Source organism: Anoplophora glabripennis, unplaced genomic scaffold, assembly GCF_000390285.2.
Source record: "Anoplophora glabripennis isolate ALB-LARVAE unplaced genomic scaffold, Agla_2.0 scaffold301, whole genome shotgun sequence".
Taxonomy (NCBI): domain Eukaryota; kingdom Metazoa; phylum Arthropoda; class Insecta; order Coleoptera; family Cerambycidae; genus Anoplophora; species Anoplophora glabripennis.
In genome coordinates, this window is record NW_019416435.1 from 613,460 (window position 1) to 638,029 (window position 24,570).

At 32.2% G+C, this 24,570-nt stretch overlaps 1 protein-coding gene across 1 annotated transcript in view; it reads left to right on the forward strand.

Moving 5' to 3' along the window:
- The window catches only part of LOC111691526, a gene marked incomplete at its 3' end in the record, with an annotated part of 336,616 nt that extends 312,688 nt beyond the window's left edge, over positions 1-23,928 (forward strand). Inside the window, exon 9 of the mRNA XM_023454534.1 lies at positions 23,779-23,928. Coding sequence (XP_023310302.1) covers positions 23,779-23,928 — 150 coding nt within the window. The remainder of the gene's footprint in view (positions 1-23,778) is intronic.
- Positions 23,929-24,570: the final 642 nt, after the last annotated feature.

Below are 24,570 nucleotides of genomic sequence, written 5' to 3' on the forward strand. Positions count from 1 at the left end.
CATATCATCGCATTTAAATTTTTTGAGAAAATCCAATATTTTGGTTATAATATCGAATAACGCCCTCTATCGGCGGCCGTGTAGGTCGCAACTGTCATGATTACGAGAAACCTAAAAGCCCAAGAAATGCTCTTTTCAATGATACCAAATTTATCCAAATCCATTAAGCCGTTTCGAAGTTACAGGCATTTATTTCAAACAACATTCAAATACCCCCCACCACTTTATTTCGAAAGATAGAGAAAAATTGTTTTTACAAAAAATGTTCGACTTTAAGTTAACATTAAAACGCAAATACTTTTTTGTTACATTCATTGGGGAAAATCGTGAGAAACGTAACTTTATGTAATTCAATATGGTGGAAACGCCCACTGGCGGCCATCTTGGAAACTTGAAAATAATTTCCAGCATTTTCCCTTGCCCACTTTACCTATAAAATATTTTACCGGAGCTCTCTACAATCACTAGTTTCTGAGATACAGCCGCTTACCTCGCTTATTTGCCCACCCTGTACATACTGATGCCATGCAACGACGCGACGTGAGGACAGGACTCAAAATATTACAGTAGATATTTCTACAACACGTATATATCCTATGATTAAGTAGAGCTTTGTGGCTGTAGTATAAAGTTAAAATAAAAGTGTTCCTGTAATTGAGTTGTGTCGTGAAACAAAAGGAGCTTCCTGACATCGCAAATTAAACTCACTAGTTATATATTTATGATACAATTAGTGGCTGCCGGAGCAGGGGGATGATTAATAGCTTCAATTTGTTGGCACAAAGGACCACAGCAGTATGGGCTAAGTGGGATCATTAAATACGATATAAAATGTAACTTTAAGTTTCACAAATGTATCACACACCAGAGACAACATTAATCTGACTTTCAACGACGTTTTCTTCAAGAGAGCATAAAATGGATTTAATAGCAGGAATACTATTGGTTTCCATCAAAATAAAGTTTCAGGCCTTCTCTGAAGAGTTAAAAATTGACAGTTTTATATTGTAGAAATAGATTAATATTGGACAAAAAATATCGAGTTTCCTTTGAAATGAGTGAGTTATGATTTTCCAAATAGATCAAAGCTTAGGCTATGTCAGTAATGCAACGTCTCAGCAGTAAAAAGAGTTATTTTAATCCATATGAACCATGAATTTGCATTCTTTTCCATCTTTCAAAATTAATAAAGATACTGAATTCGAAAAGGAGATATGTGTACTAAACAGGTAATGCTAAAATTAAATTAAATATCTGAAAATGCGGTAATATACAGGATGTTCCATTGAAAAATTAAAGTAGGGTAAAGCGCAAGTTAAAATAAACAACCTTTTTAACTAAAAATATTTTTAACTAAAATAGGAAGTTGATCGAGACATTTTATATGTATGTATGTATGTATGTATGTATGTATGTATGTATGTATGTATGTATGTATGTATGTATGTATGTATGTATGTATGTATGTATGTATGTCAGAGGGGTGGTGGAATTGTCTTCCACCGCGGCACTTAGGCCTTATTAGGCCCCTTGTACACCCTCCTTCATTACTCGAGTACTTTTCTTTAAACCATCCTATTTTACTTCACGGATGGCTTGGTGGCAAAGTCTCGAACATTTATGTATGATAGCATGATCTTGAGTTACAGATATTTCTTGCTCTGTTCTCATTACCATTTATCGGGAACCACACGCGTGCGGCAAATGTTGGGCGACTCAGGTCTCTGGTAGGCTGCCACAGCCACGTCCCCGAGTCTGCTTTAGATCACCTATCCAAATTCCAACCCACGTCCGTGATGCTTGTCTCGGCAGATCGAAATCCGCCGGCCAAGACACCCGGCTAGGCGGTCCCCAGACATTTTATATATTAATAATTGAAAAATCTAGATATCATGCGAATAATGCATTTGTTTGATATAAACTCTATACTAATATCAGCCGATCTTTACTAGTAACAGGCATGTCCAAATATATTATAAAATTCATGTCAAACCCTATGATTTCAAAATTTTTTAAGGCATTCACGGCCCTTGCTAATGTTTCAACTACGATAGTTTTTGGGTTATTCCATGGCCTGTGTACCTGCTCTCTGTCTGTTACAGTCTTTCACTTCCTTGGGCTAGCCTCTGTGCTAGGCAACTTGGGAAAGCGTGTCCATTAAAAACACAAACAATTTTTGTATAGATGGGCAACACAGAATGATCGACACGTACTATATACTACCACCAATACCTAGAGGACATAGTCAATTTATATCTCAGATCAAAGAACTTTCGCAATTCACTCTTGTTAAAGAATTTTGGTAGTTTCCGTTGCGAATCGTATCCAGAATAGGACTTTTCGAACATTGATTTAGCTGTAATTGCAATATGTTTGGATGAGGAAGATATGCAAAATATGAAAAAGAGAAAAATATGGGTACACGATATTTAAATAGAACGTATAGCAGTGGGAGAATGAACTCTCTATATGAACAACTTGTCGACGACGAAGGTGAAAATTCTTTCTTTATTTTCGTATGGCAAAACACGATTTTACTACATTTTCATTAAAATTTCGTCTGATTTGACAAAAAATATATTTGACTGCGAGTGGTTATTGGAAAAGCTATCTTTTTGCTGTTAAAGATGAAGTGGGTTGTAGTACAAAGTGTATGTTAACGTTGCAAAATATTTGTGCTTTAATTTAATCGGTCTGATGTGCAGGTATACAGAATAATATTTAACAATAGCCAAATATGACTTTCCTGTGACCGATTTTTGCTCACACTATTCAAAGATTGTGGCTATACAAAGACCGCAGTCGAAGAGACTGATTGTAGAATGAACTGAACGCCAAATATGAGCGTTCATATTTAATCGTATCTATAAATAATTATTTGTGATCAATGGTCATGTAGTGAGGTCAGTTATATTGTCAATGGGCTTTAAGGTTGTTTATCAGAACCAATGAGTTGGTAAACAAATCCGAAATGTTTTGGTCCTGGGCAACAACAACAGACATTATATAGCACAGCAGAAATTAGGGTAACTGCTTTTTACGTCTCTTGATATAGTGCAGACTTATTCCTATAGACTATCAATTACTTGCGTCTCTAAAGGAAATATTGAGAAGTTGACACGGGACTTTCTGCATATATTATCTTTCATTTTTTATTCTACACTACTTGGGAGAAATATATTTCCGTATATACATATATACAAAATTAATATATAAATTTCATGATTTTAAGTCTCAGTTAATGCAATATTGATCTTATCATTATGTGGGGATTATTTTGAATATGGCAAAAATTAAACGGATATACCATTGAGAAAAGTTCTTTAGTACGAATATAAATTAAATAAAATAAACATACTTAAGAGACTTCAATGAATGCAACATCTATAGATATCATTTACAAACTAATCAATAAAAATGTTCAAACTTTGTCCGTTATTAATCTATTTTATGGCCAGCCCAGAAATTTATAGGAAATTGGCGTTGTGCTTGAAGGTAAAAAGAAACTTTTTTTTTTTGTTCCCTATCTATACTACTACCAGTTCCGGTATTACAAATTTCTTCTTTTGTAAATAAAGAATATTCCATAAATTGTAGACTCTAACAGTCATTCACACAATAGTCACGATGGCGATGATAGATTTTGAAAAAGTATTCTATGATGTTCGGAAGTATTTACTACTTCCAAAAAATATCTTATTTCTGTAGAAAATAAAAGATTTAGTAGAAAAATATATAACTCACACAAAAACGGTCGCCGGTGTCTACGTGACGTCACATCTATGTTTGTCAACAGTAATAATATTTTGTGTTGCAAGATTCATTAGCTAAATAAAAATAAAAAGTTACCATAATAGTATGTGCATTTTATTTACCCTCAAATTGTACTTTGGTATAATAATGGATACACATTATCTTTCCATGAAGAGATTAAAACATTAAGAAAATATCTGATATATAGTTGTCATCAAATGTAACATTAATTATTTCTACTTTTTATTTGAACTGTAGTTGCAATCAGCTACACCGAAATAGCCCTTTTGAAGCCCTGTTAAATATATTTGTAGCCACATCATTTTTAAAAGTCTTCATATTCACAGGGGGACCGCCTAGCCGGGTGTATTGGCTGGCGGATTTCGATCTGCCGAGTCAAGCATCACGGACGTGGGCCGGAATTTGGATGGGTGACCTAAGGCAGGCTCGGGGACGTGGCTGTGGCAGCCTACCAAGAGACCTGGGTCGCCCAACATTTGCCGCACGCGTGTGGTCCCCGATAAATGGTAATGAGAGCAGAGCAACAATTCTCTGTAACTCAAGACCATGTTATCATACATAAACTGTACGAGACTTTGCCACCAAGCCATCCGTGTAGTAAATAAGATGGTTTGAAGGAAAGTACTCGAGTAATGAAGGAGGGTGTACAAGGGGCCTAATAAGGCCTAAGTGCCGTGGTGGAAGACAATTCCACCACCCCTCCGACATACATACATACATACATACTGTCTTCACAGATTCCGTCAGGTGATCCTGCTATCGTGGGATAGTTTTTGCAAAGCATTATACCACATTTTTTAAATTTTTTCTCCTGATACCTACAGTTTTCCTAACTTCATCCTCCAACATTCTATCGCGTTTCATGGCTGATGCGTCTGAGATTTTTCTTCCCATTATTAACGTGATCATTGGTGTTGCATCGACTAAATTCAAACGCTCGTGAGGCAGTCACTCTGCCATATCTTAACTCATGCCAAAAATAGCTTTGATGTTGGTCTCGTCTCTTCTTAAACTTTCATGTCATCTTCATCAGTCAATACCAATATTTTCAAAAATGTGTCGCAGGACTGTTCTTTGTATTTCAGCACCAATTTATGCATGGATAAACTTTTGATCACAAACAGAGTCTTTTTGATATTTTATTAACTCACAGTTGTTGAGCTTTAGTTTCTTTCTTTTTAGAAACTTTTCAAGTAGCTAACGTTTCCTGATTATGGTTTTGGTAACACAAAATATTTAGACGAAGATAAATACTCCGGATATTGTCGAAGTAGATACAAATGACACAAAATTACATTTACGTAGATGTGACGTAATTCGCTCTGATTGATGTTCAACCTATCATGGCGGTTTGCTGTATTTTGTAGTTTTATTTTATTAAAAATATTATCAATCTCGCTCATAATATAAAAATAAATACGTTTTTTATAATCATTTTATAATCATATTTCATTAGATAAATCCATAATTTTTAGTGATTCTTGGTTACTGTCATCATGCCTATTACCGAGGTTTTTCAAAATCTGTACGTTGTAGGATACAATTTCGGTGCGACGATAGTACACTGTTATAAAAAGTACATGGTGTTTTTGAAATAAGTGCATTCCGTGAAAAGGGTGATAGAGGGCACAAAAATGAACAACTTTTATTAAGCAACTGAGGGAAGATTCAAGTAGTACTATAATTTGTGTAGAGCATTTTTCAATTTAAAATGTAATGTTTTAGATCAGTTGCTTAATAAAACTTACTCATTTTCGTGCCTTTCGTGGAAAGTTCAAGGAATTTTACCGTACTTTTTATTACAGTATACGGATGTCTTTTATCAATTTTTATTATGGACATACTCTTGTACATGCATTTACGATTTCCTGCACAACACCGTGTTTAATTCTCGTTAATTTCTCGAGTAGTGAAAACTGTCGTTACACATTTTTACATCACAATATAGTCTAATACGTTCGTACTTGCTAGCTGAATAATTTAACTGTAGGTACTTCCTTAATTACAAAACAAATGATAGTGTCAGGGACATATAATTGATGAGTGATCTTCCTTGATCTATCAACTGACTACTACTTTACAGGTGTAGTATTGGGAATTATGAAGAAAACGTTCTAATAAATCACATAATACATACTTAATATTATAAACTATTTTTTACATGTATGTCAAAAATATAAAATTAAATGTTGTATTTGCAGCCTTGTCTCCTTTTCCACATTTCATACTGGAAATCGGATCTAATATGAGAATTTAATATGATTCTATTTTAGATTTTTCATATTTTCCAGTGTATTAAGTTCTATCTGCAGATAAATTTATTTCCTTTGTAAACCGTATAAAAACAAGCCATTTAATGACCACTCTTTGAGGACATAATTCAGTGGTTAAAGGGTCGGTGTCGGTTCCTTCATTTATCCTGCTTTTGTTGCCTTGATATACAGAAAACCAAATAGTTATATAGCGGATTTAGAGGAAGTAGGTCGCAAAACTTTAGTTTTAATCGATACAGATGTTGTTTATTGAGATAAACAGTAACGGCAGAATAGCGTTAGAAACCTAGAAATACTTATTGGGGTTGCAACTGTTAAAATAATTGAGTTTCTGTTTTCAAAGTACACTAAAATAAGATGATTTAGACTGACTTACCTATACACAAAAATCAACTTCTGCTTAGATATAGCGAACCGGATGTGACACCACGAAACAAAATTTTTTAACATCGTTATAAAATTATTTTAGCGAGAGACCTTTTATTTAGCAGTTGATTATTTGAACATCGATTTTATGTATAAAATAAGAAAAAAGAAGTTTTTTTTCTAAAGCGTTTCGAAAGAGTACCTACCACATATATTGTTTCCAAAGATGTTTTCAGTATTTTTTAGTTTTTTTTGAACACGTTGAATTTCAATGCATTTAAGACTAAAAAATATCCCATATTACTTAAAAACCACAGCAGATATCAGAATGTCGTAAAAAGAAATATTTAAAAATTTACCTTCATTAAAAAAAAGTTAAGGTTAGTCAGCTTTAGGCAGACGACAAAAATGTTATGGAGTATTCAATAGGGTGGAAACCCCAAGCAAATTATACCCAGTATTGACAGATATATTAAAGTGAATTAAACAAAAACAGTTTTAGAGTGATACTAAAAAATGCTGTTTTCTTTTGTTAACAGTGAACTTTCGAGTGTCGAAGAACTTGTCCCATTATTAGTCCAGTTACTCAGGGTTTTTACCTGCGAATTTTTTATAACTGAACCGATTGACGTGAAATTTTGAATGAATGTGGGGAATTCTTCAAGAAACAAAACTTATATAGTGCCGAAATGTGCTTTTGCCCTGGGGGTGGTGCCTACCCCTTCTTGAGGGTGGAAATTTTTACGCCCAAAATAACCGCAGGAATCGATAACATGATAATTCCATTTCTTTTAAGAAAAAATTAATAAACAAATCACTGCCTTTGGCGACAGAATTAAAATTAAATGCAATCCATTTACAGATTTCTTCATTTATGTTCTAAGAATATGTTCTGGGTTTTTGGCTAACTTACAAAGCATGATTTCGAAAAAAACTTAATTTTTGAAAATGTTAAGGACCTCGCCCTTTTCTTATGGGAAGTGAGTTTCGGCCAATTTTTTTGAAACTTCGCAGGTTGATAGTTCTTAAAATGTAGATCAAAAGTCTCAATGGGCATAAAGCCCCAAATCCACCCCTTCCCCCTCAAAAACTGCCTCCAAGTAGCGGGGAGTTTACTTGTCGTTTTATGAAAAAAGTTTCAAATAAAAGTTTTNCGGGGTCAAGTGGGGCAGTTTGTTAATCAAAAATGTGGTTGTTTGGGGTCATTGTTGGGTTGATTAAAAAAATAAATTGTTTTACATGCAGAAATCAGTTAAATCGCCCCCGCTACTTGGAGGCAGTTTTTGGGGGGGAAGGGGTGGATTTGGGGCTTTGTGCACATTGAGACTTTTGACCTACATGTTAAGAACTATCGACCTGCGGAGTTTCAAAAAAATTGGCCGAAATCCACTTCCCATAAGAAAAGTGCGAGGTCCTTTTTCAAATTTTTGAAAATAATTCGATTTTTACGCTGTAACTTGAAAATTAAAGGGTGTACGAAAAAAATACAATAGTAAAAAAATTTAACTTTATTTTTGCTGAAGATTTTTTTATTCCTCTAAAATTAATATTAATCGAGATATCGCCATTTTAACTTATCATATGAATGATAGAACCACCCTTTTCTAGCCCTTTAAATTTTTCAAACTTAAAAATGGAGGGCTTAAAAAGATCAACTCAATAGTTCACGTAGCCCTTACAATTCCCTGCAAAATGAGCCTTTGTGCGATTAAAAATCTTAAAAAGTAAGAGAGTTATCGTCAAAAAAATAAACACGTGTATAGGTGATAATTTTAGGAAAATTTAGGTCAAACAAGAATTTTTAAGCATTTAGATCTTTTTTGTATATATACGTATTTCGACACGTGGATATACGTAATTCGACATGTGGAACATGCTCCGTCGACAACTGCCTAAATTCTCCTCCAATCATCGAAGAGGACGAGCATGATTGTGAAGAGAATATCAGTGACGACGAATAATCATTTACATTTTTGTATTTATTATTATTAAAAAGGAAATAATCTTAATTTTGTGTGTGTATAGGTATATATAAATGTAAGGGGTAATTTTTAAGGGTTGAAAAATTGCAATAAAAAATTATTTTATAAGAAGGGAATAAATGTTTATTTAATACGAATGTACATTTAAAATGTTTCTACTCTTTCAATAATATTTTTTCATTTTATTTTCGAAAGAAGGGGTATTGTTCAAGGGTTGAAATGTTGCAATTGATCAAAAAGATTTTTTAATCAAGAAATCAATTTTAATTTGATAAAAATGCATGATTAAAACGTTTCAAGTTGAAAAAAAGGGGTGGTTTTTAAAGGTTTTTCCGGGTTGAAAATTTGGGACACATTAAGTTTCATGTTACTCATACTGCATAAATAAAAAAGATTTGATTACATAAAATGCTTAAATTTATATTTTTTCTTTTTTTTCCAATAAGGGGTGGTTTTCACCCCTTAAGAACAAAAAGCACACCTAGCGCATATATAAGTTTTGTAGTGGGGGGCAAGATGAGCCTAATTCTAAATTTTGAGAAAAATTTATGCAGTTGTAAAAAATTCGGAGGAATTACTATTGTGGGTACACATGTTCGCAAGTGACCCATTTTTAAGCACAACGTCAATAACGCCGCCGGACGCACCATGGGGTTCCCGGAAGACGACCCCGGCAGTGTGGCGCCAAGGACCAGGGACTTCTGCCAGCGACTACCAGGCTACCTACGACCGACTCCACAAACAGGGACTCTCCAACGAACACTCACCCCGTCAACATGTCTTTTCCTATACAAGTTTTCTATATATTAGTTTTCAATAAAATTCTTTATTATTACCGTTGAGAGAGCGTTTTATTCTTGCTGTACGGCGAAAGCAACCCTCACTATATTTTCAACAGTAACTGGGTTATATTTTTAAAAGTAGAATCACCCCCTAAATATTTTGTAATTATTTACAGAACACCCTATATAATATAAATGTAATTTTGTTTTAATTAATATTTTACAATAGATAGACTGACAACTACATCTACAAAAAAAAACATGCAAATTGTGAAGTTTAGAAAATTGGTCACAAATTTTTTTATTTATAATATTTTGAATAATTAGACAGGAATAGTGTGTATTAATTTCACGAAAAGAAATGTATTATATTTTTATTTTTTGTTAATGTTTTCAGTTTCAATTTTATCGTTTTCCAGAATTATTTCAAAAGTTACATGGGAACAAAGAATACTGCACAATTTTCAGCAATTTTCAGTTTATCGAATTTACCTCTTTTAATCATTTTTGTTTTGATAATGGGAATTAAAAAAATGTGAATTATTGATTAGAGACAACATTTAGTGTTGTGTCTGTGTTTATAAACATTTATTTTCTTAGTGTATTCCTTGGCTTATCCCTTAGCGAAAGAGGTTACTTATTTGTTTATTAAAACTTTTAATTTCTTTCTTTCAGTGTACAACAATATGTATTTAATCTACTCAGTCATGCTAGAAATGAACAATTTCATATATTATTCATGTATTACAAAATAGGAGTCTCAAATCTAGAAACTTAAGTTAATTGCCAAAAGCTGAGGAATGATTATTACGACTTTTATTTCTCGCCTTTGGGAATTTTTCTACTGCTCCTTGTTAATTAATTAGTAAGAAGCGTTTATAAATTCTTTCTTACAAACTGAGAATTTGCTCTCGGGCACCGAAACAAGATTTTTGTTTGCTTCCTTCACCACAGCAAATTTTAATTATGTTCAACTTAATTCAACGTTATTAACCATTCTTGTTTCTACATACACTTTAATACGAATGAAATGTTTAATATGACCAATGTTTAAATTTATTTTTGTGGTGTAATTTCAAACTGCTTTACGACTGCTAACTAGATTTTTTTCTTACGATTAATTATATTATTAAATTCTTATTATAACTAGTTATTGGTCATTACATTAAAAATTCATATATCTGCATACATTATTTTGTTTCCATTGTTACGAAACTGACTTACTCTTTTATGGAAGGATAGAGAAGTTCACAAATTGAAGTAAGATTTGAAGCCAAGGGGTTTTCAACGTATTCCATATACACCTAGGTCATATCAGGTCCTTTACACATCCCCACTAGGGTGATTGTCTCATCTAAGTCATCAAACGACCTATTTTAGCGAAATAAGTAATGAAATCTCCAAAGGGGATTTCCCTCAGACAGAACCACGACAGCAAACGCTCTCCAAGTACACATTCTCTAGATAGCTTATTGGTAGAATTTCCTCACAACACATGGACTATCCCTTTTCCTCTTTACAACCCTTATAAACCCTTATAAAGAAGTTTATATATCCAATATTATTGTGGTAATGATCCCTTATCTGTTCTTGCTAAAATATTAATGTCGGCGTATTCCTTTTATAGTTGTCATCTTAGAACTGTTTATACTTACTTATATCCCTTAATTTACAATTCCAGTATTATTATCCTTTTATGTATAAATCTACTAAATTGTATCTTGTTAATTCATTAATTAATTACCTAGAATTAATTATTAGAACTGGTGCCTCGCATTTTCCATACAGCTTTTTTCACAGAAATGTTTTTAATAGATTTTGCCAAGTATCCATTATTAAATATTCATACTAATAAATTATTGTCTTCCTATATCAGGACTGGCACATTGCCACAGCGGAGCTAAGAAAAAAGTTAGGAATTTAACTTATAAAAGTGAACAGGAACTTTTAATTCTTCTTGTACTTACAGGTATAACGGAATTTATTTCTACTGCGTCCTTTCTTCTCTTTATGCAGTTCTCATGGTTCTTGGTCTTCCCATGTCACAATTATCATATTTAAGAGCCTTGCTCTTCCAGACTTCTAAGTATGTGGTATTCTTCTATCATAGGCCCCATACATGATCAAACAATTTGCACAACAGAGGGCGTTGTGTAAACATTCTGATCATGTATGTCTTGATTGGAGCTGTTGCGCAACAGTTTGAGTAAATTCGAGCTTGTTTGAAATTATTTGTACAACGCGTGACTTACTCAAACAGGTTTGAACGTGTATGTGGATGTTTGAAGGTGTTGTACAACGTAACAAAAGAATAGTGTCATACAACTAGAGTTATTTGAGCGGTTTTGAAAAATAAATAAAATGGCTTTATATACGATAGGAAATAAAGAATTTTGGCGAGAATTTATACAGATGTATCGCGATTTACCCGAACTATGGAAAGTTAAAAGTGAATTTTATAAAAATCGAAATTTAAAAAGTGCAGGCTTCTGTATACATTTTTAAGAACAAAATTAATTTAAGAACAAAATTAACGATACCAGTCAAGCGCGAACAAACTGCTTAAAAAAATATAAAATATTGCCTATTTCCAATAAAGCATAAGCATATCGTGTATATAATCAACAAGTTGTACATCATTTATGTTGTACAACAAAAGTTTGCGCAAATTGTTGGATCGTGTATGGGGCCTATTAGGGTACGCGTCTATGTAATTCCGACGTGCTTGTTCTCCATTACCATTTGCTTGTCCGTAACAAAAATGCATGTCACGGTATTCAATACATGAGTATTGCTGAGCCATTTCTCAAATGATTATAGTAAAAAATCAAACCTATACCTGCTTTAAACAATTTTCGTTACAATTCGTAACACCAAAATTACAAATGACATTTATTTGAAGCATGGCAACTTGATTAATTAGACAACTGACAATACATTAAAAATAAAGAAAAAACACATTTTTACCTAGTATGTTTATCTTACGTTTCCCGAATTTTGCACACCTGTTGAATATACAGAAATTGGTGGACAAAACAGGACAGAACATTTTCTGATGCTTACACGTTCTCCGTAATTTCTCAATCCAAAAAATTAAAGGATGTTGCTCTAGTTTAGCGTTACGCTTCGTCACTTCCTGGATAGATCTACCTCATTATCTTACTAGAAGTGCGATTTCTTGTCAATAAAACGACAGTTTTAAGGCTTTTTGGTCTAAAATAACCAAGGAAAAAATTTCCTGAAGTTTGTGTTATAGAAAACATCATGTATATATAATTCGGGTCTTCTGTCTGTCTGAATAAATAGTCAAAATTTAATTATGTCACTTGAATTACTGTTTAATAGAATAGACAAGTAAATTTTGTGTTAATGCTAGAATGTTCAGGTTTAAATTTTAAAGCTGAACGGATAATAAATCAATAATGCTACACCTGATTTCTCATACATGGTTCACTAAGCTAATGTACTCTGGACTTATTTTAAGGATTATGGTAAATACTTTAGTAATCACTATAATACTTCATTACCTTTACATAGCCCATGAAATAGACTTTGGTTTATACGATCTGAATAATAATTGTATTAAAATACTTTGGTTTAAATGATAAATAGCATATTGTTTTGGTATCCGTTACTATTGATTTAATTGGAAGATACTGATTATAAATGAAGTATCATACTAAATATAATGATATATTTTCTTTTTGTTGTTCACCAAAAGAATTTTTTGAAAAGGACAGAGTCCTAAGACAGAACCGTACATAATCTGAACCTCTTCATAGAACTTCTCAAAATAAGAAAAACGTTGTCACAAATTAATGTAGATCGGGTATTCGAGATAAATTAAGATTTATATTGATACTTTACTTTTTTTACCATGCCGAATAAAATGATTACATATGAACCAAAATTTGTCAGGGGTGAAAAAAAATTGGGAGGCCTTGGTGAAATAAAAATTTTGCATTAAATAAAATTTGTGCCCATATTTTCTTCGAGAAATTCTTGGTATTTTTCATTTCTAAATTTCAACATTTTTGTAATTCCTTCCGCCACATTGGATCCTCCATGTTCGACTTACCATATTCATTCCGCCATTTTGAATTTTGTAATTTTGACTTCAGGTTCGTAATCAGCGACTCCGAAAACTTTAGGAACATGTGGAAATTTAGGTGTTTGTAATTTGATTCTTCCCCCCTTTTGAGACCTGCTGCTACTTAATTTACGAATATCGAGGAATAAGCCAAACCAATTAATTTTAACAAACGATTTCTTGGAAAGGAAAGACACAATTCAAAGAGACTTTGAAGAGGGAGGTTGTTCGTGGAGAAAATTACCTCATAATATTGCGAAAAACCGTGTTCTCTGCACTGTTAGGTTAGGATATCTAGAAAACCTGACATTATAGAGCAGTTGTAAAGTTAGGTATGGATTCAAAACGCCAAAAACGTTAAGAAAATCTTCAGAAAAGTACAGTGTGGTTTCTGGTTTAAAATTTTGTCCAAAACATGTGTTTAGTACCTAACAAACTAATGATATTGTGGGCAATAATTACAGCTTCATCTAGCTTTAACTAAACTCATAATATCTAGTAAACATTGAAGGTCAGTTACGTGAAGTATTATGGTTTTTCGAATTGGTAGGCCCTAGCCTTTGTACCTGGTCACCGTCAATTACAGACTTACATTGCGCTTCTTTAGGCTTAGCTAGGAATCCAGCAATGTGAGGAGCGGTTCCATCCGGGTCTAAAGGTTCTGATACTGAATCCACTGCCACAGATCCTAGCCCTAGAACAACAAGGACAGATTCCTAGTTAAGGTTAAGGAAGTGTATGGTAAGTCTATAACTGACGGCGACCAGGTACATTGACCACAGCATAACGTCTCGAAAAATTATGATATGATAAGTGACAGCACGGCTTGTGAAAGTCTTAAATGTCTTAGCTAAGGCCATTCGTCAGCAGGATTACCAAACATAGACTGGTTTATACTGGACGTGGCTGTGCCTAGTGCAACACTAGTCATGCTTTTATAGTACCTATAGACTGACAGGTCGCTATCTGCCAGTAGGTAGCAAGCAATGTTTTATGCCAGTAGATATTGAGTAACAATTAAAACATGACATATTTTGCTTACCTACACTCAAAATATGTTTATTTATTCTCTATATCTATTTACTTTCTACTAAAACTAAACTTTGTCTAGGATTTATATCTTAAGGAAAAAAAACATAATCTCTAGAGATATATCAAATATTAGTTAAAATTAAAATATAAACCACCTTTAGGTTTTGAATTCATCTTTCAAAAATAGTATAGTTTTTGTACATTTTTTCTTATAAAATAAGAAAAAATTACCTATACATTGTTAATTTATCGCTTTCCTAGTCTCTAGTCTCTTAGTGTATGCAGAGAGAGAGAGCCGATTAAACTTCTGAAATTAATAGCCGAAGTAAATTGATCGGTAAATGATATCAAAGGTTGCATCGCTTATTAGTCTCCATCTCTGCCAATCAATATTATAGATAACAGTTGATAAATTAATTGACGGGGAATTAAGTTATTACTACATAAGACCCGCAATTAACGATATTAGAAGCTAATTATATTGTCACTTATTAATCATATTACAAACCTGAATTGACGTGATAATAAATGAAGGCTATCGCCTACTTGATGTGCCTTATTAGGACGACATTCTACCTGGGAATAAAGCTTAAGGCACGTGACGTGCTAACACGTGTTGCAAATTTATCTACTACATATATATTTTTAAATAAAAGGTTACATATTAGTCTACACAAAACTCGCTTAAATAGGATACAATACGGGATATTAATACGGAGCGTTCATAAATGTTTACAAGTCACGTGACCGCCGAGCTTTGGCAACCGAACATTGCATGACTGGTACTGATAACGAAAAATCCCTAAATCCTTAATTTTTATAAAAAAATAATGATGTGAGAAATTAAGTAAGTAAGATCCCTGTATAACCGGCTTTCAGATAAAAAAATCAAGTTGGCATTTTATAATGGCATATTAATTAAATTAGTTGCATTTTTGATAGATTGTCGTCAAAAAAGTGTTTTCGAAGACAATTAACAATTCAGAAGAAATTATTTGTAGTCCTCAACCGAGAGAAATCGCGGAAAGTTTGGAAACAGATTTGTTACCTAAGAAGAGTCCTGCAAGATACGATAAAGTTTATTATGTTTTCAAGAGTTGGTGTTCGCAAAAAGGTGATCAGAAAGCTGTTTCTGGAACTATTTTGCTGACATATTTTAGCGATATTGCCAAAATCAAAAAGCCGTCAACCCTTTGGTCCATTTACATGTTGCGTACTACTTTAAATATTAAAAATAAAGTGGATATCTCCAAATTTTTTAAGTTATTTTGAAAAAATTTAGGATATGTATCCAAAAAGTCAAGCACTTTCTCCATTGCGGCATTTTTGAATATATGCTACCTATAAAGGTTGCACTTACAATAATTGTTCACAACGAAATTCCAATATCAAAAACCTCTACCAGCCAAGAGTATTTATAGTGAGTAATGAAGAATGGGTAACGTTAATTAGAACATATGTTGCACTTTGTTTAGAACGTTCTAAATGAAAACTTCTTTTTACAATTAAGATTCGGTATAATCACTCGTCAGTCATTTGGCCACAATTCGATAAGTCAATTTCCCAAAAAAATTGCAGTGTTTCTAAGCTTCCGCATTGTGAAACGGGACACTGCTTCTGAAGAACGGCAGCCACACTATTGGTAAATAGTGGTGGTGACATTCTCCAGTTAATGAGACTAGGGGGATGGAAATCCCCGTAGTGGAAGGGTACGTCGACAAGTCTACAAATTCTTAGGTTAAAATTGTCACAAAAATATCTGGCGAAACTCCAATACTAAAAACATTACCATTTGTACGCAGGATATTCAGCATGGATTAACAATTTCTGTTGCCGCTCATAACCAATTGAATTAATTTATTAAAATAATTTATAATCCTTAGGTAATATGAAAAAAATTTGTTGAGAATATTTTAATGTACAATAAGATATTTTTTGAAACAAACATTTTCGTTATTCAATGAATGTTGACATTTACGTGCTGGTTAAAAGTGGCATTTGTTTCTTTAGAACTTACTGTAAGTTTGAAATATTAACATTACCTACATGTTTGGTTATAAATAAAAATACTGCACAAATACGAAATTTCTTAATATTCTTGTCCATATTCATGAGGATGACGATGATTTCTTACTGTACAAATGTTAGATAATCACGAGCAAATACTTCGACAACTTTCTTCTTCTTCTTGTAACAAGTCCATCTCATAATGGATATTCTTCTTTTTTTATTAAATCATATGGTCACAAATTGACATGATCTATGCTGAACAATTTCAGGTTAATGTCCTGCTGTTACAGAAAGCCGTCAGAGTGTTGGTGCGCCAACACTTTTTAAATATGGACTTATTGAATAAGTACGAAAGTATGAATTTTCTTAGTATTCTTATTCATTTATTGGATGATTTCATTACTGTATACTTATATTCTATTGATTATGAGGAATGCATAAGCATTGCTGCAGTACCATTATGTCTTCTTCTTCATCCAGTCTGTCTCAGTTGTGGAGATCCCACACTTTTTATATAGTTTCTTATTTTTGAATACAATGGGTAATAAGACTTTCGTAAGTTCTCCTTATAACTACTTGTTGTAATTTTCGATATAGATATTTTTAATTCTTTGGAAAACATCCCCATTCAATCGAAAAGTAGCTGTTATTAATTAGCTAAGTACATTATTATAGGATTTAAATATACAATCTTTGAGATTTAAACAGTGGCGGCCGACGCGGGGGGCTCTGGGGCGCCGCCCCTTCTAGAAGTTTTCATAGTAAAAAAAATGAATTTAAAATTTAGTTTACAGTATTATCTAGATAATTAAATAGATTAAGCCTTATCAAACACATTAAGAATTAAATGTTAAATTTGTAATGTGCAGTCAATTTAGCTGGACTTGCAAAATACGTTTGAAAAACTCTGAATACGTGAGCTGCTCGTAGCTCGCCTCTACATCTGTAAAGTGTTTACAGCGGTGGTTATGGTTACCGTCGCGCAGCAGAGGAAGACGGAGTGGGAGTAGCGCATATTTAATATGCAGTTTGGGCTCCGTTTAGTCTGACCGTAAGCAAATAATAGCTATCCACTGCTTTTTTTCTTATTATATGTAATTTGTTCAGGAATGGTGTTTCTTGTGTATTTTCGAAAAGATTATAAAAGTTTAAATTGATTATAAAGACAGGGACTACCAATGAAAATGCTATTTATTGAAAAATGTTAATAAAAAAATAGTCTTTATTAATTAGCACTATTATCATGAGATTTTTAGAAGAGAAGTATCTAGTTAAACCTCTAAGTTTAAATTATTATAAGAGTTAAAAATTCAATTTTTACAAGAGAAATAGTTGAACATTTAGATTTTCTAGTAACATTTTTAAAATTATATATAATGCTCTCTTTTAAATTTGCAGTTTTTCGCAACTTGTCTTCCTTTCTCCTTAGAAACATCTTTAATTTAGAAAAAGAGAAATATAAAACTTTTATTACACATTTCTCTTAATAATAATCAACATGAGCCTTTTAACTCCTGGGGATGTAAAAAGGCTACCCAACAAGTTTGGTTAAGTACTCTCTAAATAAAAGTTATGTAAATAAAAATTCTCTTAAGAAAATAAATAATTTTCTTTCGGTAACAAAAAAAATAAATGAGATTACTTTTTCTTTGGTTCAAAAAAATAAAGCCTAATTCATTTTTTATAAAAACAATAAATGAGATTTCTCTGTCTTCGACTAAAACTAAATTAGACTTCTCTTAACTAAACTAAACGCATGTGTGCGCGAAGAGTGACGTACGTATCATCAAATTATTTTAGCGAGAACTTTTAAATGTTGGCCTTACTACCTCCTGGGCTTTATTTGCTTCAGGTACCTTATACCGTCAAAAGAACGTCTAATTTTCCTGATACGGAAGCAATAGGTATTCCATAGAAAATACCATATTCCATAGAAAGAGATTAAGATAATAAAAAAAAAAATATTTTCTATATATCCCATCAAATTAAGTCAAATAATGTGTTACGATACCAAAAAATTAAGGTATGCAAAGTATATCTGACTTATTGACAAGTGACATATTGCGGAAAATAACTATTCTATACAGGGTTTCCCACCGGAAACTGCGTCGATCGATATCTAGGAAAGTACTGCTTCGAAAAATTTGAAAATTTGGCAAATGGCAATGTCCCTGGGGCGAACACAACTAAAATATCTACAACTCTCCAGCACTTCCGGTTATATCGGAAGTCGACACCAACTTCGTTATTTTAAATGAAACACCCTATATATATTATTGCATTTTATAATTCTACATGAAATTTTAGGGTCAATTTATTAAATATTCCCTATATCTAGGAATTATAGATTTTGAGATATTAATTTTTAAAGAAAAAATTTGACAGATGCAAGGGTTCGCGGAGATGCTAGTAACTCTTCAGGAGCATGATATCAAGTGGATTTTTGGTACCTGTAAAGGGCATAGGTAACGCTAAATTAAGGTATACCAATAAATTAAAACATTTAATACTAGGTGTTTCATTTTTGCTGTTACATTTTGATAACAGTTGTAACTTTGTTAACTTAAATGGAACACCCTATATTTTTTCTACTTTATCGTATGCAGATTGATACTTCCTTTCGAACCATATAAGCATTGTTAGGGTTGCCGTTGCTACTTTTAGAGATATTTGCAATTTTCTATTTTTTGGAAACTTTTTCTCGTATCAGACCTGTTATCAAATTGGCCATGACCAGAAACACTCCAAAACAATTAAAATAATTTGAGATTTGTCAAGTTAGTTGTTAAATTATTGTTATGTCTGTAATAGTTTTTGCTGAAAATTTAAATAAAAATGCCTGGTTATCGTTTAAATTATACTTATGAAGATTATTTTAATTTGTTTATTATTTATGGAAAAAAACAGCAGATTCTCTACATGTTCTTGAAATTACTTTGTCACATTTTCCATAATAACAAACAAATTAAAATAATAAGTATAATTTAAACTATCAGGCATTTTTATTTAAATTTTCGGCAAAACTATTCAGCCACGACAATAATTTGACAACTAACTTGACAAATATCATGTTATTTCAATTGTTTTTGGAGTGTTTCGGGTCTTGACCAATTTGACAACAGATCTGATACGAGAAAACTGCTCAAAAAATAGAAAATTGCAAATATCTCTAAAAGTAGTAACGGCAACAATACTTACATGACTTGAAAGGAAATTTCAATCTGCATAAGACAGGGTAAAAAATATAGGGTGTTCCATTTATGTTAACAAAGTTATAGGTGATTAAAGTTATCAAAATGTAATAGCAAAAATGAAACATCTAGTATTAAATGTCTTAATTTGTTGGTATACCATAATTTAGAATTACCTATGCCCTTTACAGATACCAAAAGTTCGCTTGATATCAAGCTCCTGAAAAGAGTTACTATCATCTCCGCGGAACCTTGCATCTGTCAAATTTTTACTTTAAAATTAATATCTCAAAATATATGACTCCTAGGTATAGGGAATATTCAATAAAGTAACCCTCAAATTTCACGTAGAATACGAAAATGCAATAATATATAGGGTGTCCCATTTAAAATAACGAAGTTACGGAAACGGTATAACCGGAAGTGCTGGAGAGTTCTAGATATTTTAGTTGTGTTCGCCCCCCCCCCCAGGGACATTGCTATGTTGCTAAATTTTCAAATTTTTCGGAGTAGTAGGTACTTTCCCAGATATCGATCTACGCAATTCCCGGTGGGACACCTTGTGTAGTTCATGCTCTATCTAGTATGGAGTTATACTAGCAAATAACTACTATCTAAAATAAAAATTAAAAATGATATGCCTAAACGATATATTACTGTCCATGAGCATGATATCTTATGCATACCTGAATTTTTAGTATCAAAGAATATTGTTTGACCTTATTCGTTAGGATTTTAAAAAAGTTCTCAATTTATTTGAATTAGCTGAATACGTTTAAAATAAATTAAAAGTACGGGAGATAATTATAAAATATATTATTTAAAAAATAAGTTGAACTATCTCTACAAAGTTATTCTTGATCAATATAAACTTTATTCCATGCCAGTGACATTTGTTTGCATTTGTTGAATATACCAGATCGCAAATAGAGATTATTCCGAAAGCAATAAATTAAATTAGCATACTCTGACTAACTAAAATACAATCATTGTGTTAGGCCACACAGAGCGCCATGCTAACTATATTTGCTATCTTCATTATAACTCTCTTCATTATACAAGTTAAAAACGATTGATGTTACGACTATGCTAGTTGTGTTTGCTTTGGTCGCTATACATATAAACAATAATCACTACTGTTTTAAATGAACATATCCGCAATATGCGTACGATATAGTTGTAGGTAGATACGTTGAAGCAGATTTGCTTTCAACTATGTTTTTTATACCATTGCTAGTAACGAATGTTGTCCATTTTCAGCAAATACGCCATTTTTATGTTAATTTAGTAATTTTTAGAGGGGAATTTATTTCTTTCATTAGTTAAAATTACTTCTCTGTATTTGCCTTTTCTTTCAATTTTGTATTTGCACTGGTTGTCGGAAATTGTAGTAATTTTAAAGCAACTACTGATGATGTGTACATATTTTGTATTGAGGCAGTTTTTTATATAGGTGAATTGACTATATTTTGCTCCAACGGATACAACCTACTGTTGCTGGTTTTAGCTAGTGATATACGAGTAATACCTCAAAATAAAATAAGATGTTTATATAAATAGAGGCCGTAGAATACTTTGTTTTCAAGATACAGGGTATTGATATTTAAAAAACATTATACATTTAAATATTTTTTAAACGTAGGACAATAACTTAACAAATCTGGCTAAAAATTTGCTGCATTGATATACCTACAAATCGGTCAGGTATTAGTAGAGATGCTGGGAGATACGTCAAAGAATCTCACAAAAATTTCGCAGAATATTTCATGAATTGAATAAGTGTATTTAATTCTGGTTAGTCTTTCTAAGAAGTTACATATTTCAATAACGAGTCAGTTTTGAGTAACTACTTCCTGAAATTTAAAATAAAAATGCAATAAACCGACAATAACTATTATAATAAAATTGCAGAAGTTTTTGTTACAAGTATAAATAATGTCCGCAAATTTCACCGACAATGTTCGACTGCATATTCGCGATAAATATACATACGATAAATACGATCTATAAAAAAAAGATAAATAAAAAATTTTTGGTTTACCGATCGCGTTAAAATTTGGAACATTCATTTGGACTATTATGGCGTATTATTTCTTAAAACTTTAGTCAAATCGATATACTGGGTAATAGTTTTCACCGGTTACCTTTCCCTTTTAGCGGTCAAAACTTTTACAGTGGCCGTATTTTTTTAAAGCAACATTGAAAAGGTCGTTTTATTTTAAAAAAATATTGTCTCTTGAGAAAATCGCCTACAGAAAGCCATTCTTGAGGAAAATTGCATTATTTGCAGGTCTGTACGTTTCGGTTTGCGCCCTTTTCAATGTTGCTGCCCGTTTTAAAAAATACGACTAGTTCAAAAGTTTTGACCGCTAAAAGGGAGAGGTAACCGAAGAAAACTATCACCGAGTATATCGATTTGACTCAGGATTTAAGAAGTAATATGCCATAATAGTCCAAATAAATGTGCCAAATTTTAACGCGATCGGTAAAAGGGTTATGAGTTAAGATAAGACTATTTAGCCTAACTTACCTATATACAAAAGTGCACGCCTACTGAGATATAGCCTTCTAAATATAGAACACATATCCTATTTTTTTCAAATAATTTGGAGGAACCTGTGGTCAAGCGTTGTCCATCCATTTTAGGGACACCCTGTATATCTTCCAAACTAGTACAATTTGGTGCATATGATGACTTATATATACAGGGACTCGCGAACAAATGCGACCCATATTTCATAGCCATCTTCAAAAAGAAATATGTTTTTGTCTCTTGAAAACAGATAATTTTTTTTTCTCTAACATAAAAAAATTAACGATATTTCAAATAATTGTTGCTCTTAAAAAATTTTGATAAAATATATGGTTTCGAGTTAAATTATAAAGCTTGTCATCATATGACGACTACTGCCAAGAATACCACATTAGCTGTAACATCTATCTCCACAGGCAAGTAAATACTTCAGAAAATTAAAAATGATTATTTAACACCTCAAACAGGTTGTAGAATTTAAAAAATAAAAAAAAGAAAAAATTTGTAAAAAGGAACAGAATATTTATTGTATGATAGCACATATTTAGCTTGCTTTGATGAGTTGTCCTTGGTAATAATGCATTTTTTTTATTTCACTCTATAACCACGTATTTTAGCAAATATTTTCAAGAACAACAGTTTTATCAATTACCATCACTCCTGCATACTGGGAGATTTATATTTACAGTTTCCAAGAGAAAGAAAAAAAAATCAACATATTTATACAAAAATGGGTATGAAAAAGTGAACTCCAAGTAACCCATTTCATTAATAATTTTATTAATAGCCAAAGATGTGTACCAGATTTGGTAGTGATACTTCGACTAGTTTAGAAAAACCATTGTTAACAGGTCATCTTCGAGCCGTTATGTCTTATAAAGGGGTCGAAATTGACCTTTAACCTTTTTTTTATTAATTTTTATCAAGGAACACGTGTATAATCATCACAGCTTGTTATAGTCTTTCCGATTTCAATTGAAGACTAAAGAGCTAGGCAGTATTTATCAGGTTCAGTCGCACACGGCAACTCGGCATATATTTGAAAAATTTGTTTCTATATTTATTTAGCTATACCCATATGCAAGTCTGGTCGAACTAAACGTGCAGGTGGTAGAAATGTATAACACCAGTTGAAGAATGCGCGCGCGGGCAAACGCCGCACATACACAGCCGCACTGGGCGATTGGCCCATAAATTTCAGTTGTTGACAAATTGCCTAGCAGTGCAGTGCAGCAATGCGGAATTATTTTATTGTTGATTATTTTTATATAATAGCTTTTCCAACCTAAACTAATAACCTTCCCTCATCCTTTCCTGGCAAAAATATGTACATACTTCATACAAAATGTAAATGTTTTTTTTTGATATGCCATAACCAAAATTTACCATCAATATAATAAAATTGTTTGAGGATATAAATAATTAAAATATGTTATGTTATTAATATTAAATTTATTCCACTAAACCAATGGTTTCTTTTAAATTAAAAAAACTACTCTTCATATACTTTTTTTTCGAAGAAAATGAGACATTTTTTTTATTGGAAGTTCTGGAATTAAATGCATTGTACCTGTACATTTTCTAAAATATCCATTGATCGAAATTTTGAGGTTCGTAGAGACGTTATCAGATAACATAAAATATGGAAACTATTAAATAAATAAAATAAAAGTGGATAAAAGTATTTAAGAACCATACCATTACCAGAATCATATTATTTTATAATATCGTTCTCTCTTTTTCAGAGTTACTCTGGTCCTCTCCCGAATTATTAAGACACAGTAGTTTAAGGAAAAAAGGAACTCAGCCCGGCGATGTGTACTCATTCGGGATAATACTGCAGGAGGTTGTCGTTAGGGGAGAACCTTTCTGTATGCTGGCACTCACACCGGAAGGTTAGTTATCAACAGTCTCTCACGTAACCGCTCTAATATTCCTTTGCTCGCGTCTTTATATATTTTTAATTGAAGAGAAAGTTTTTTAAGGGCGAATCGAATTCCCTCTTGTTCGTAGTGAATTAGTCCAAAGTGAAAAGGCTGGAATGACGTGAATGAATTTGTAGGATAAGTATTTAACAAACACATGAGATTAATTTATTTGCAACTTCTTTAAAAATATTAGAGGATGATATTGTTATTATTATCATTATTAGAAATTGTAATATTAATGTATTGTTTTGGTCACCAACTGTTTTACTGTTTATAAGCTAACAGTTATTTACAGAACGTCGTTCAATTATTATCTGAATTACATCTAGTAGATAATAAATGCCCTCTTTTATTGCTTATTATCCTCATGTTTATAACAATCAAACATTGTACATATTGATGTAAAACACTTTTTAATCCAGGCTGTATCGTCTCTCCCGCTAGGAACATGATTCTCATTCGATTTTTCTTCATAATCTTACTAAAAAAATGACCCTTGAAAGAGACGTTACTAATAGTCAAAAATTGTTCAAACATTTTTTTTTTAAACAAATTCGTAATTTTTGATTTCTTCGCTCGAAATATTTTTTAGGCTTTTTGGGTATCCTG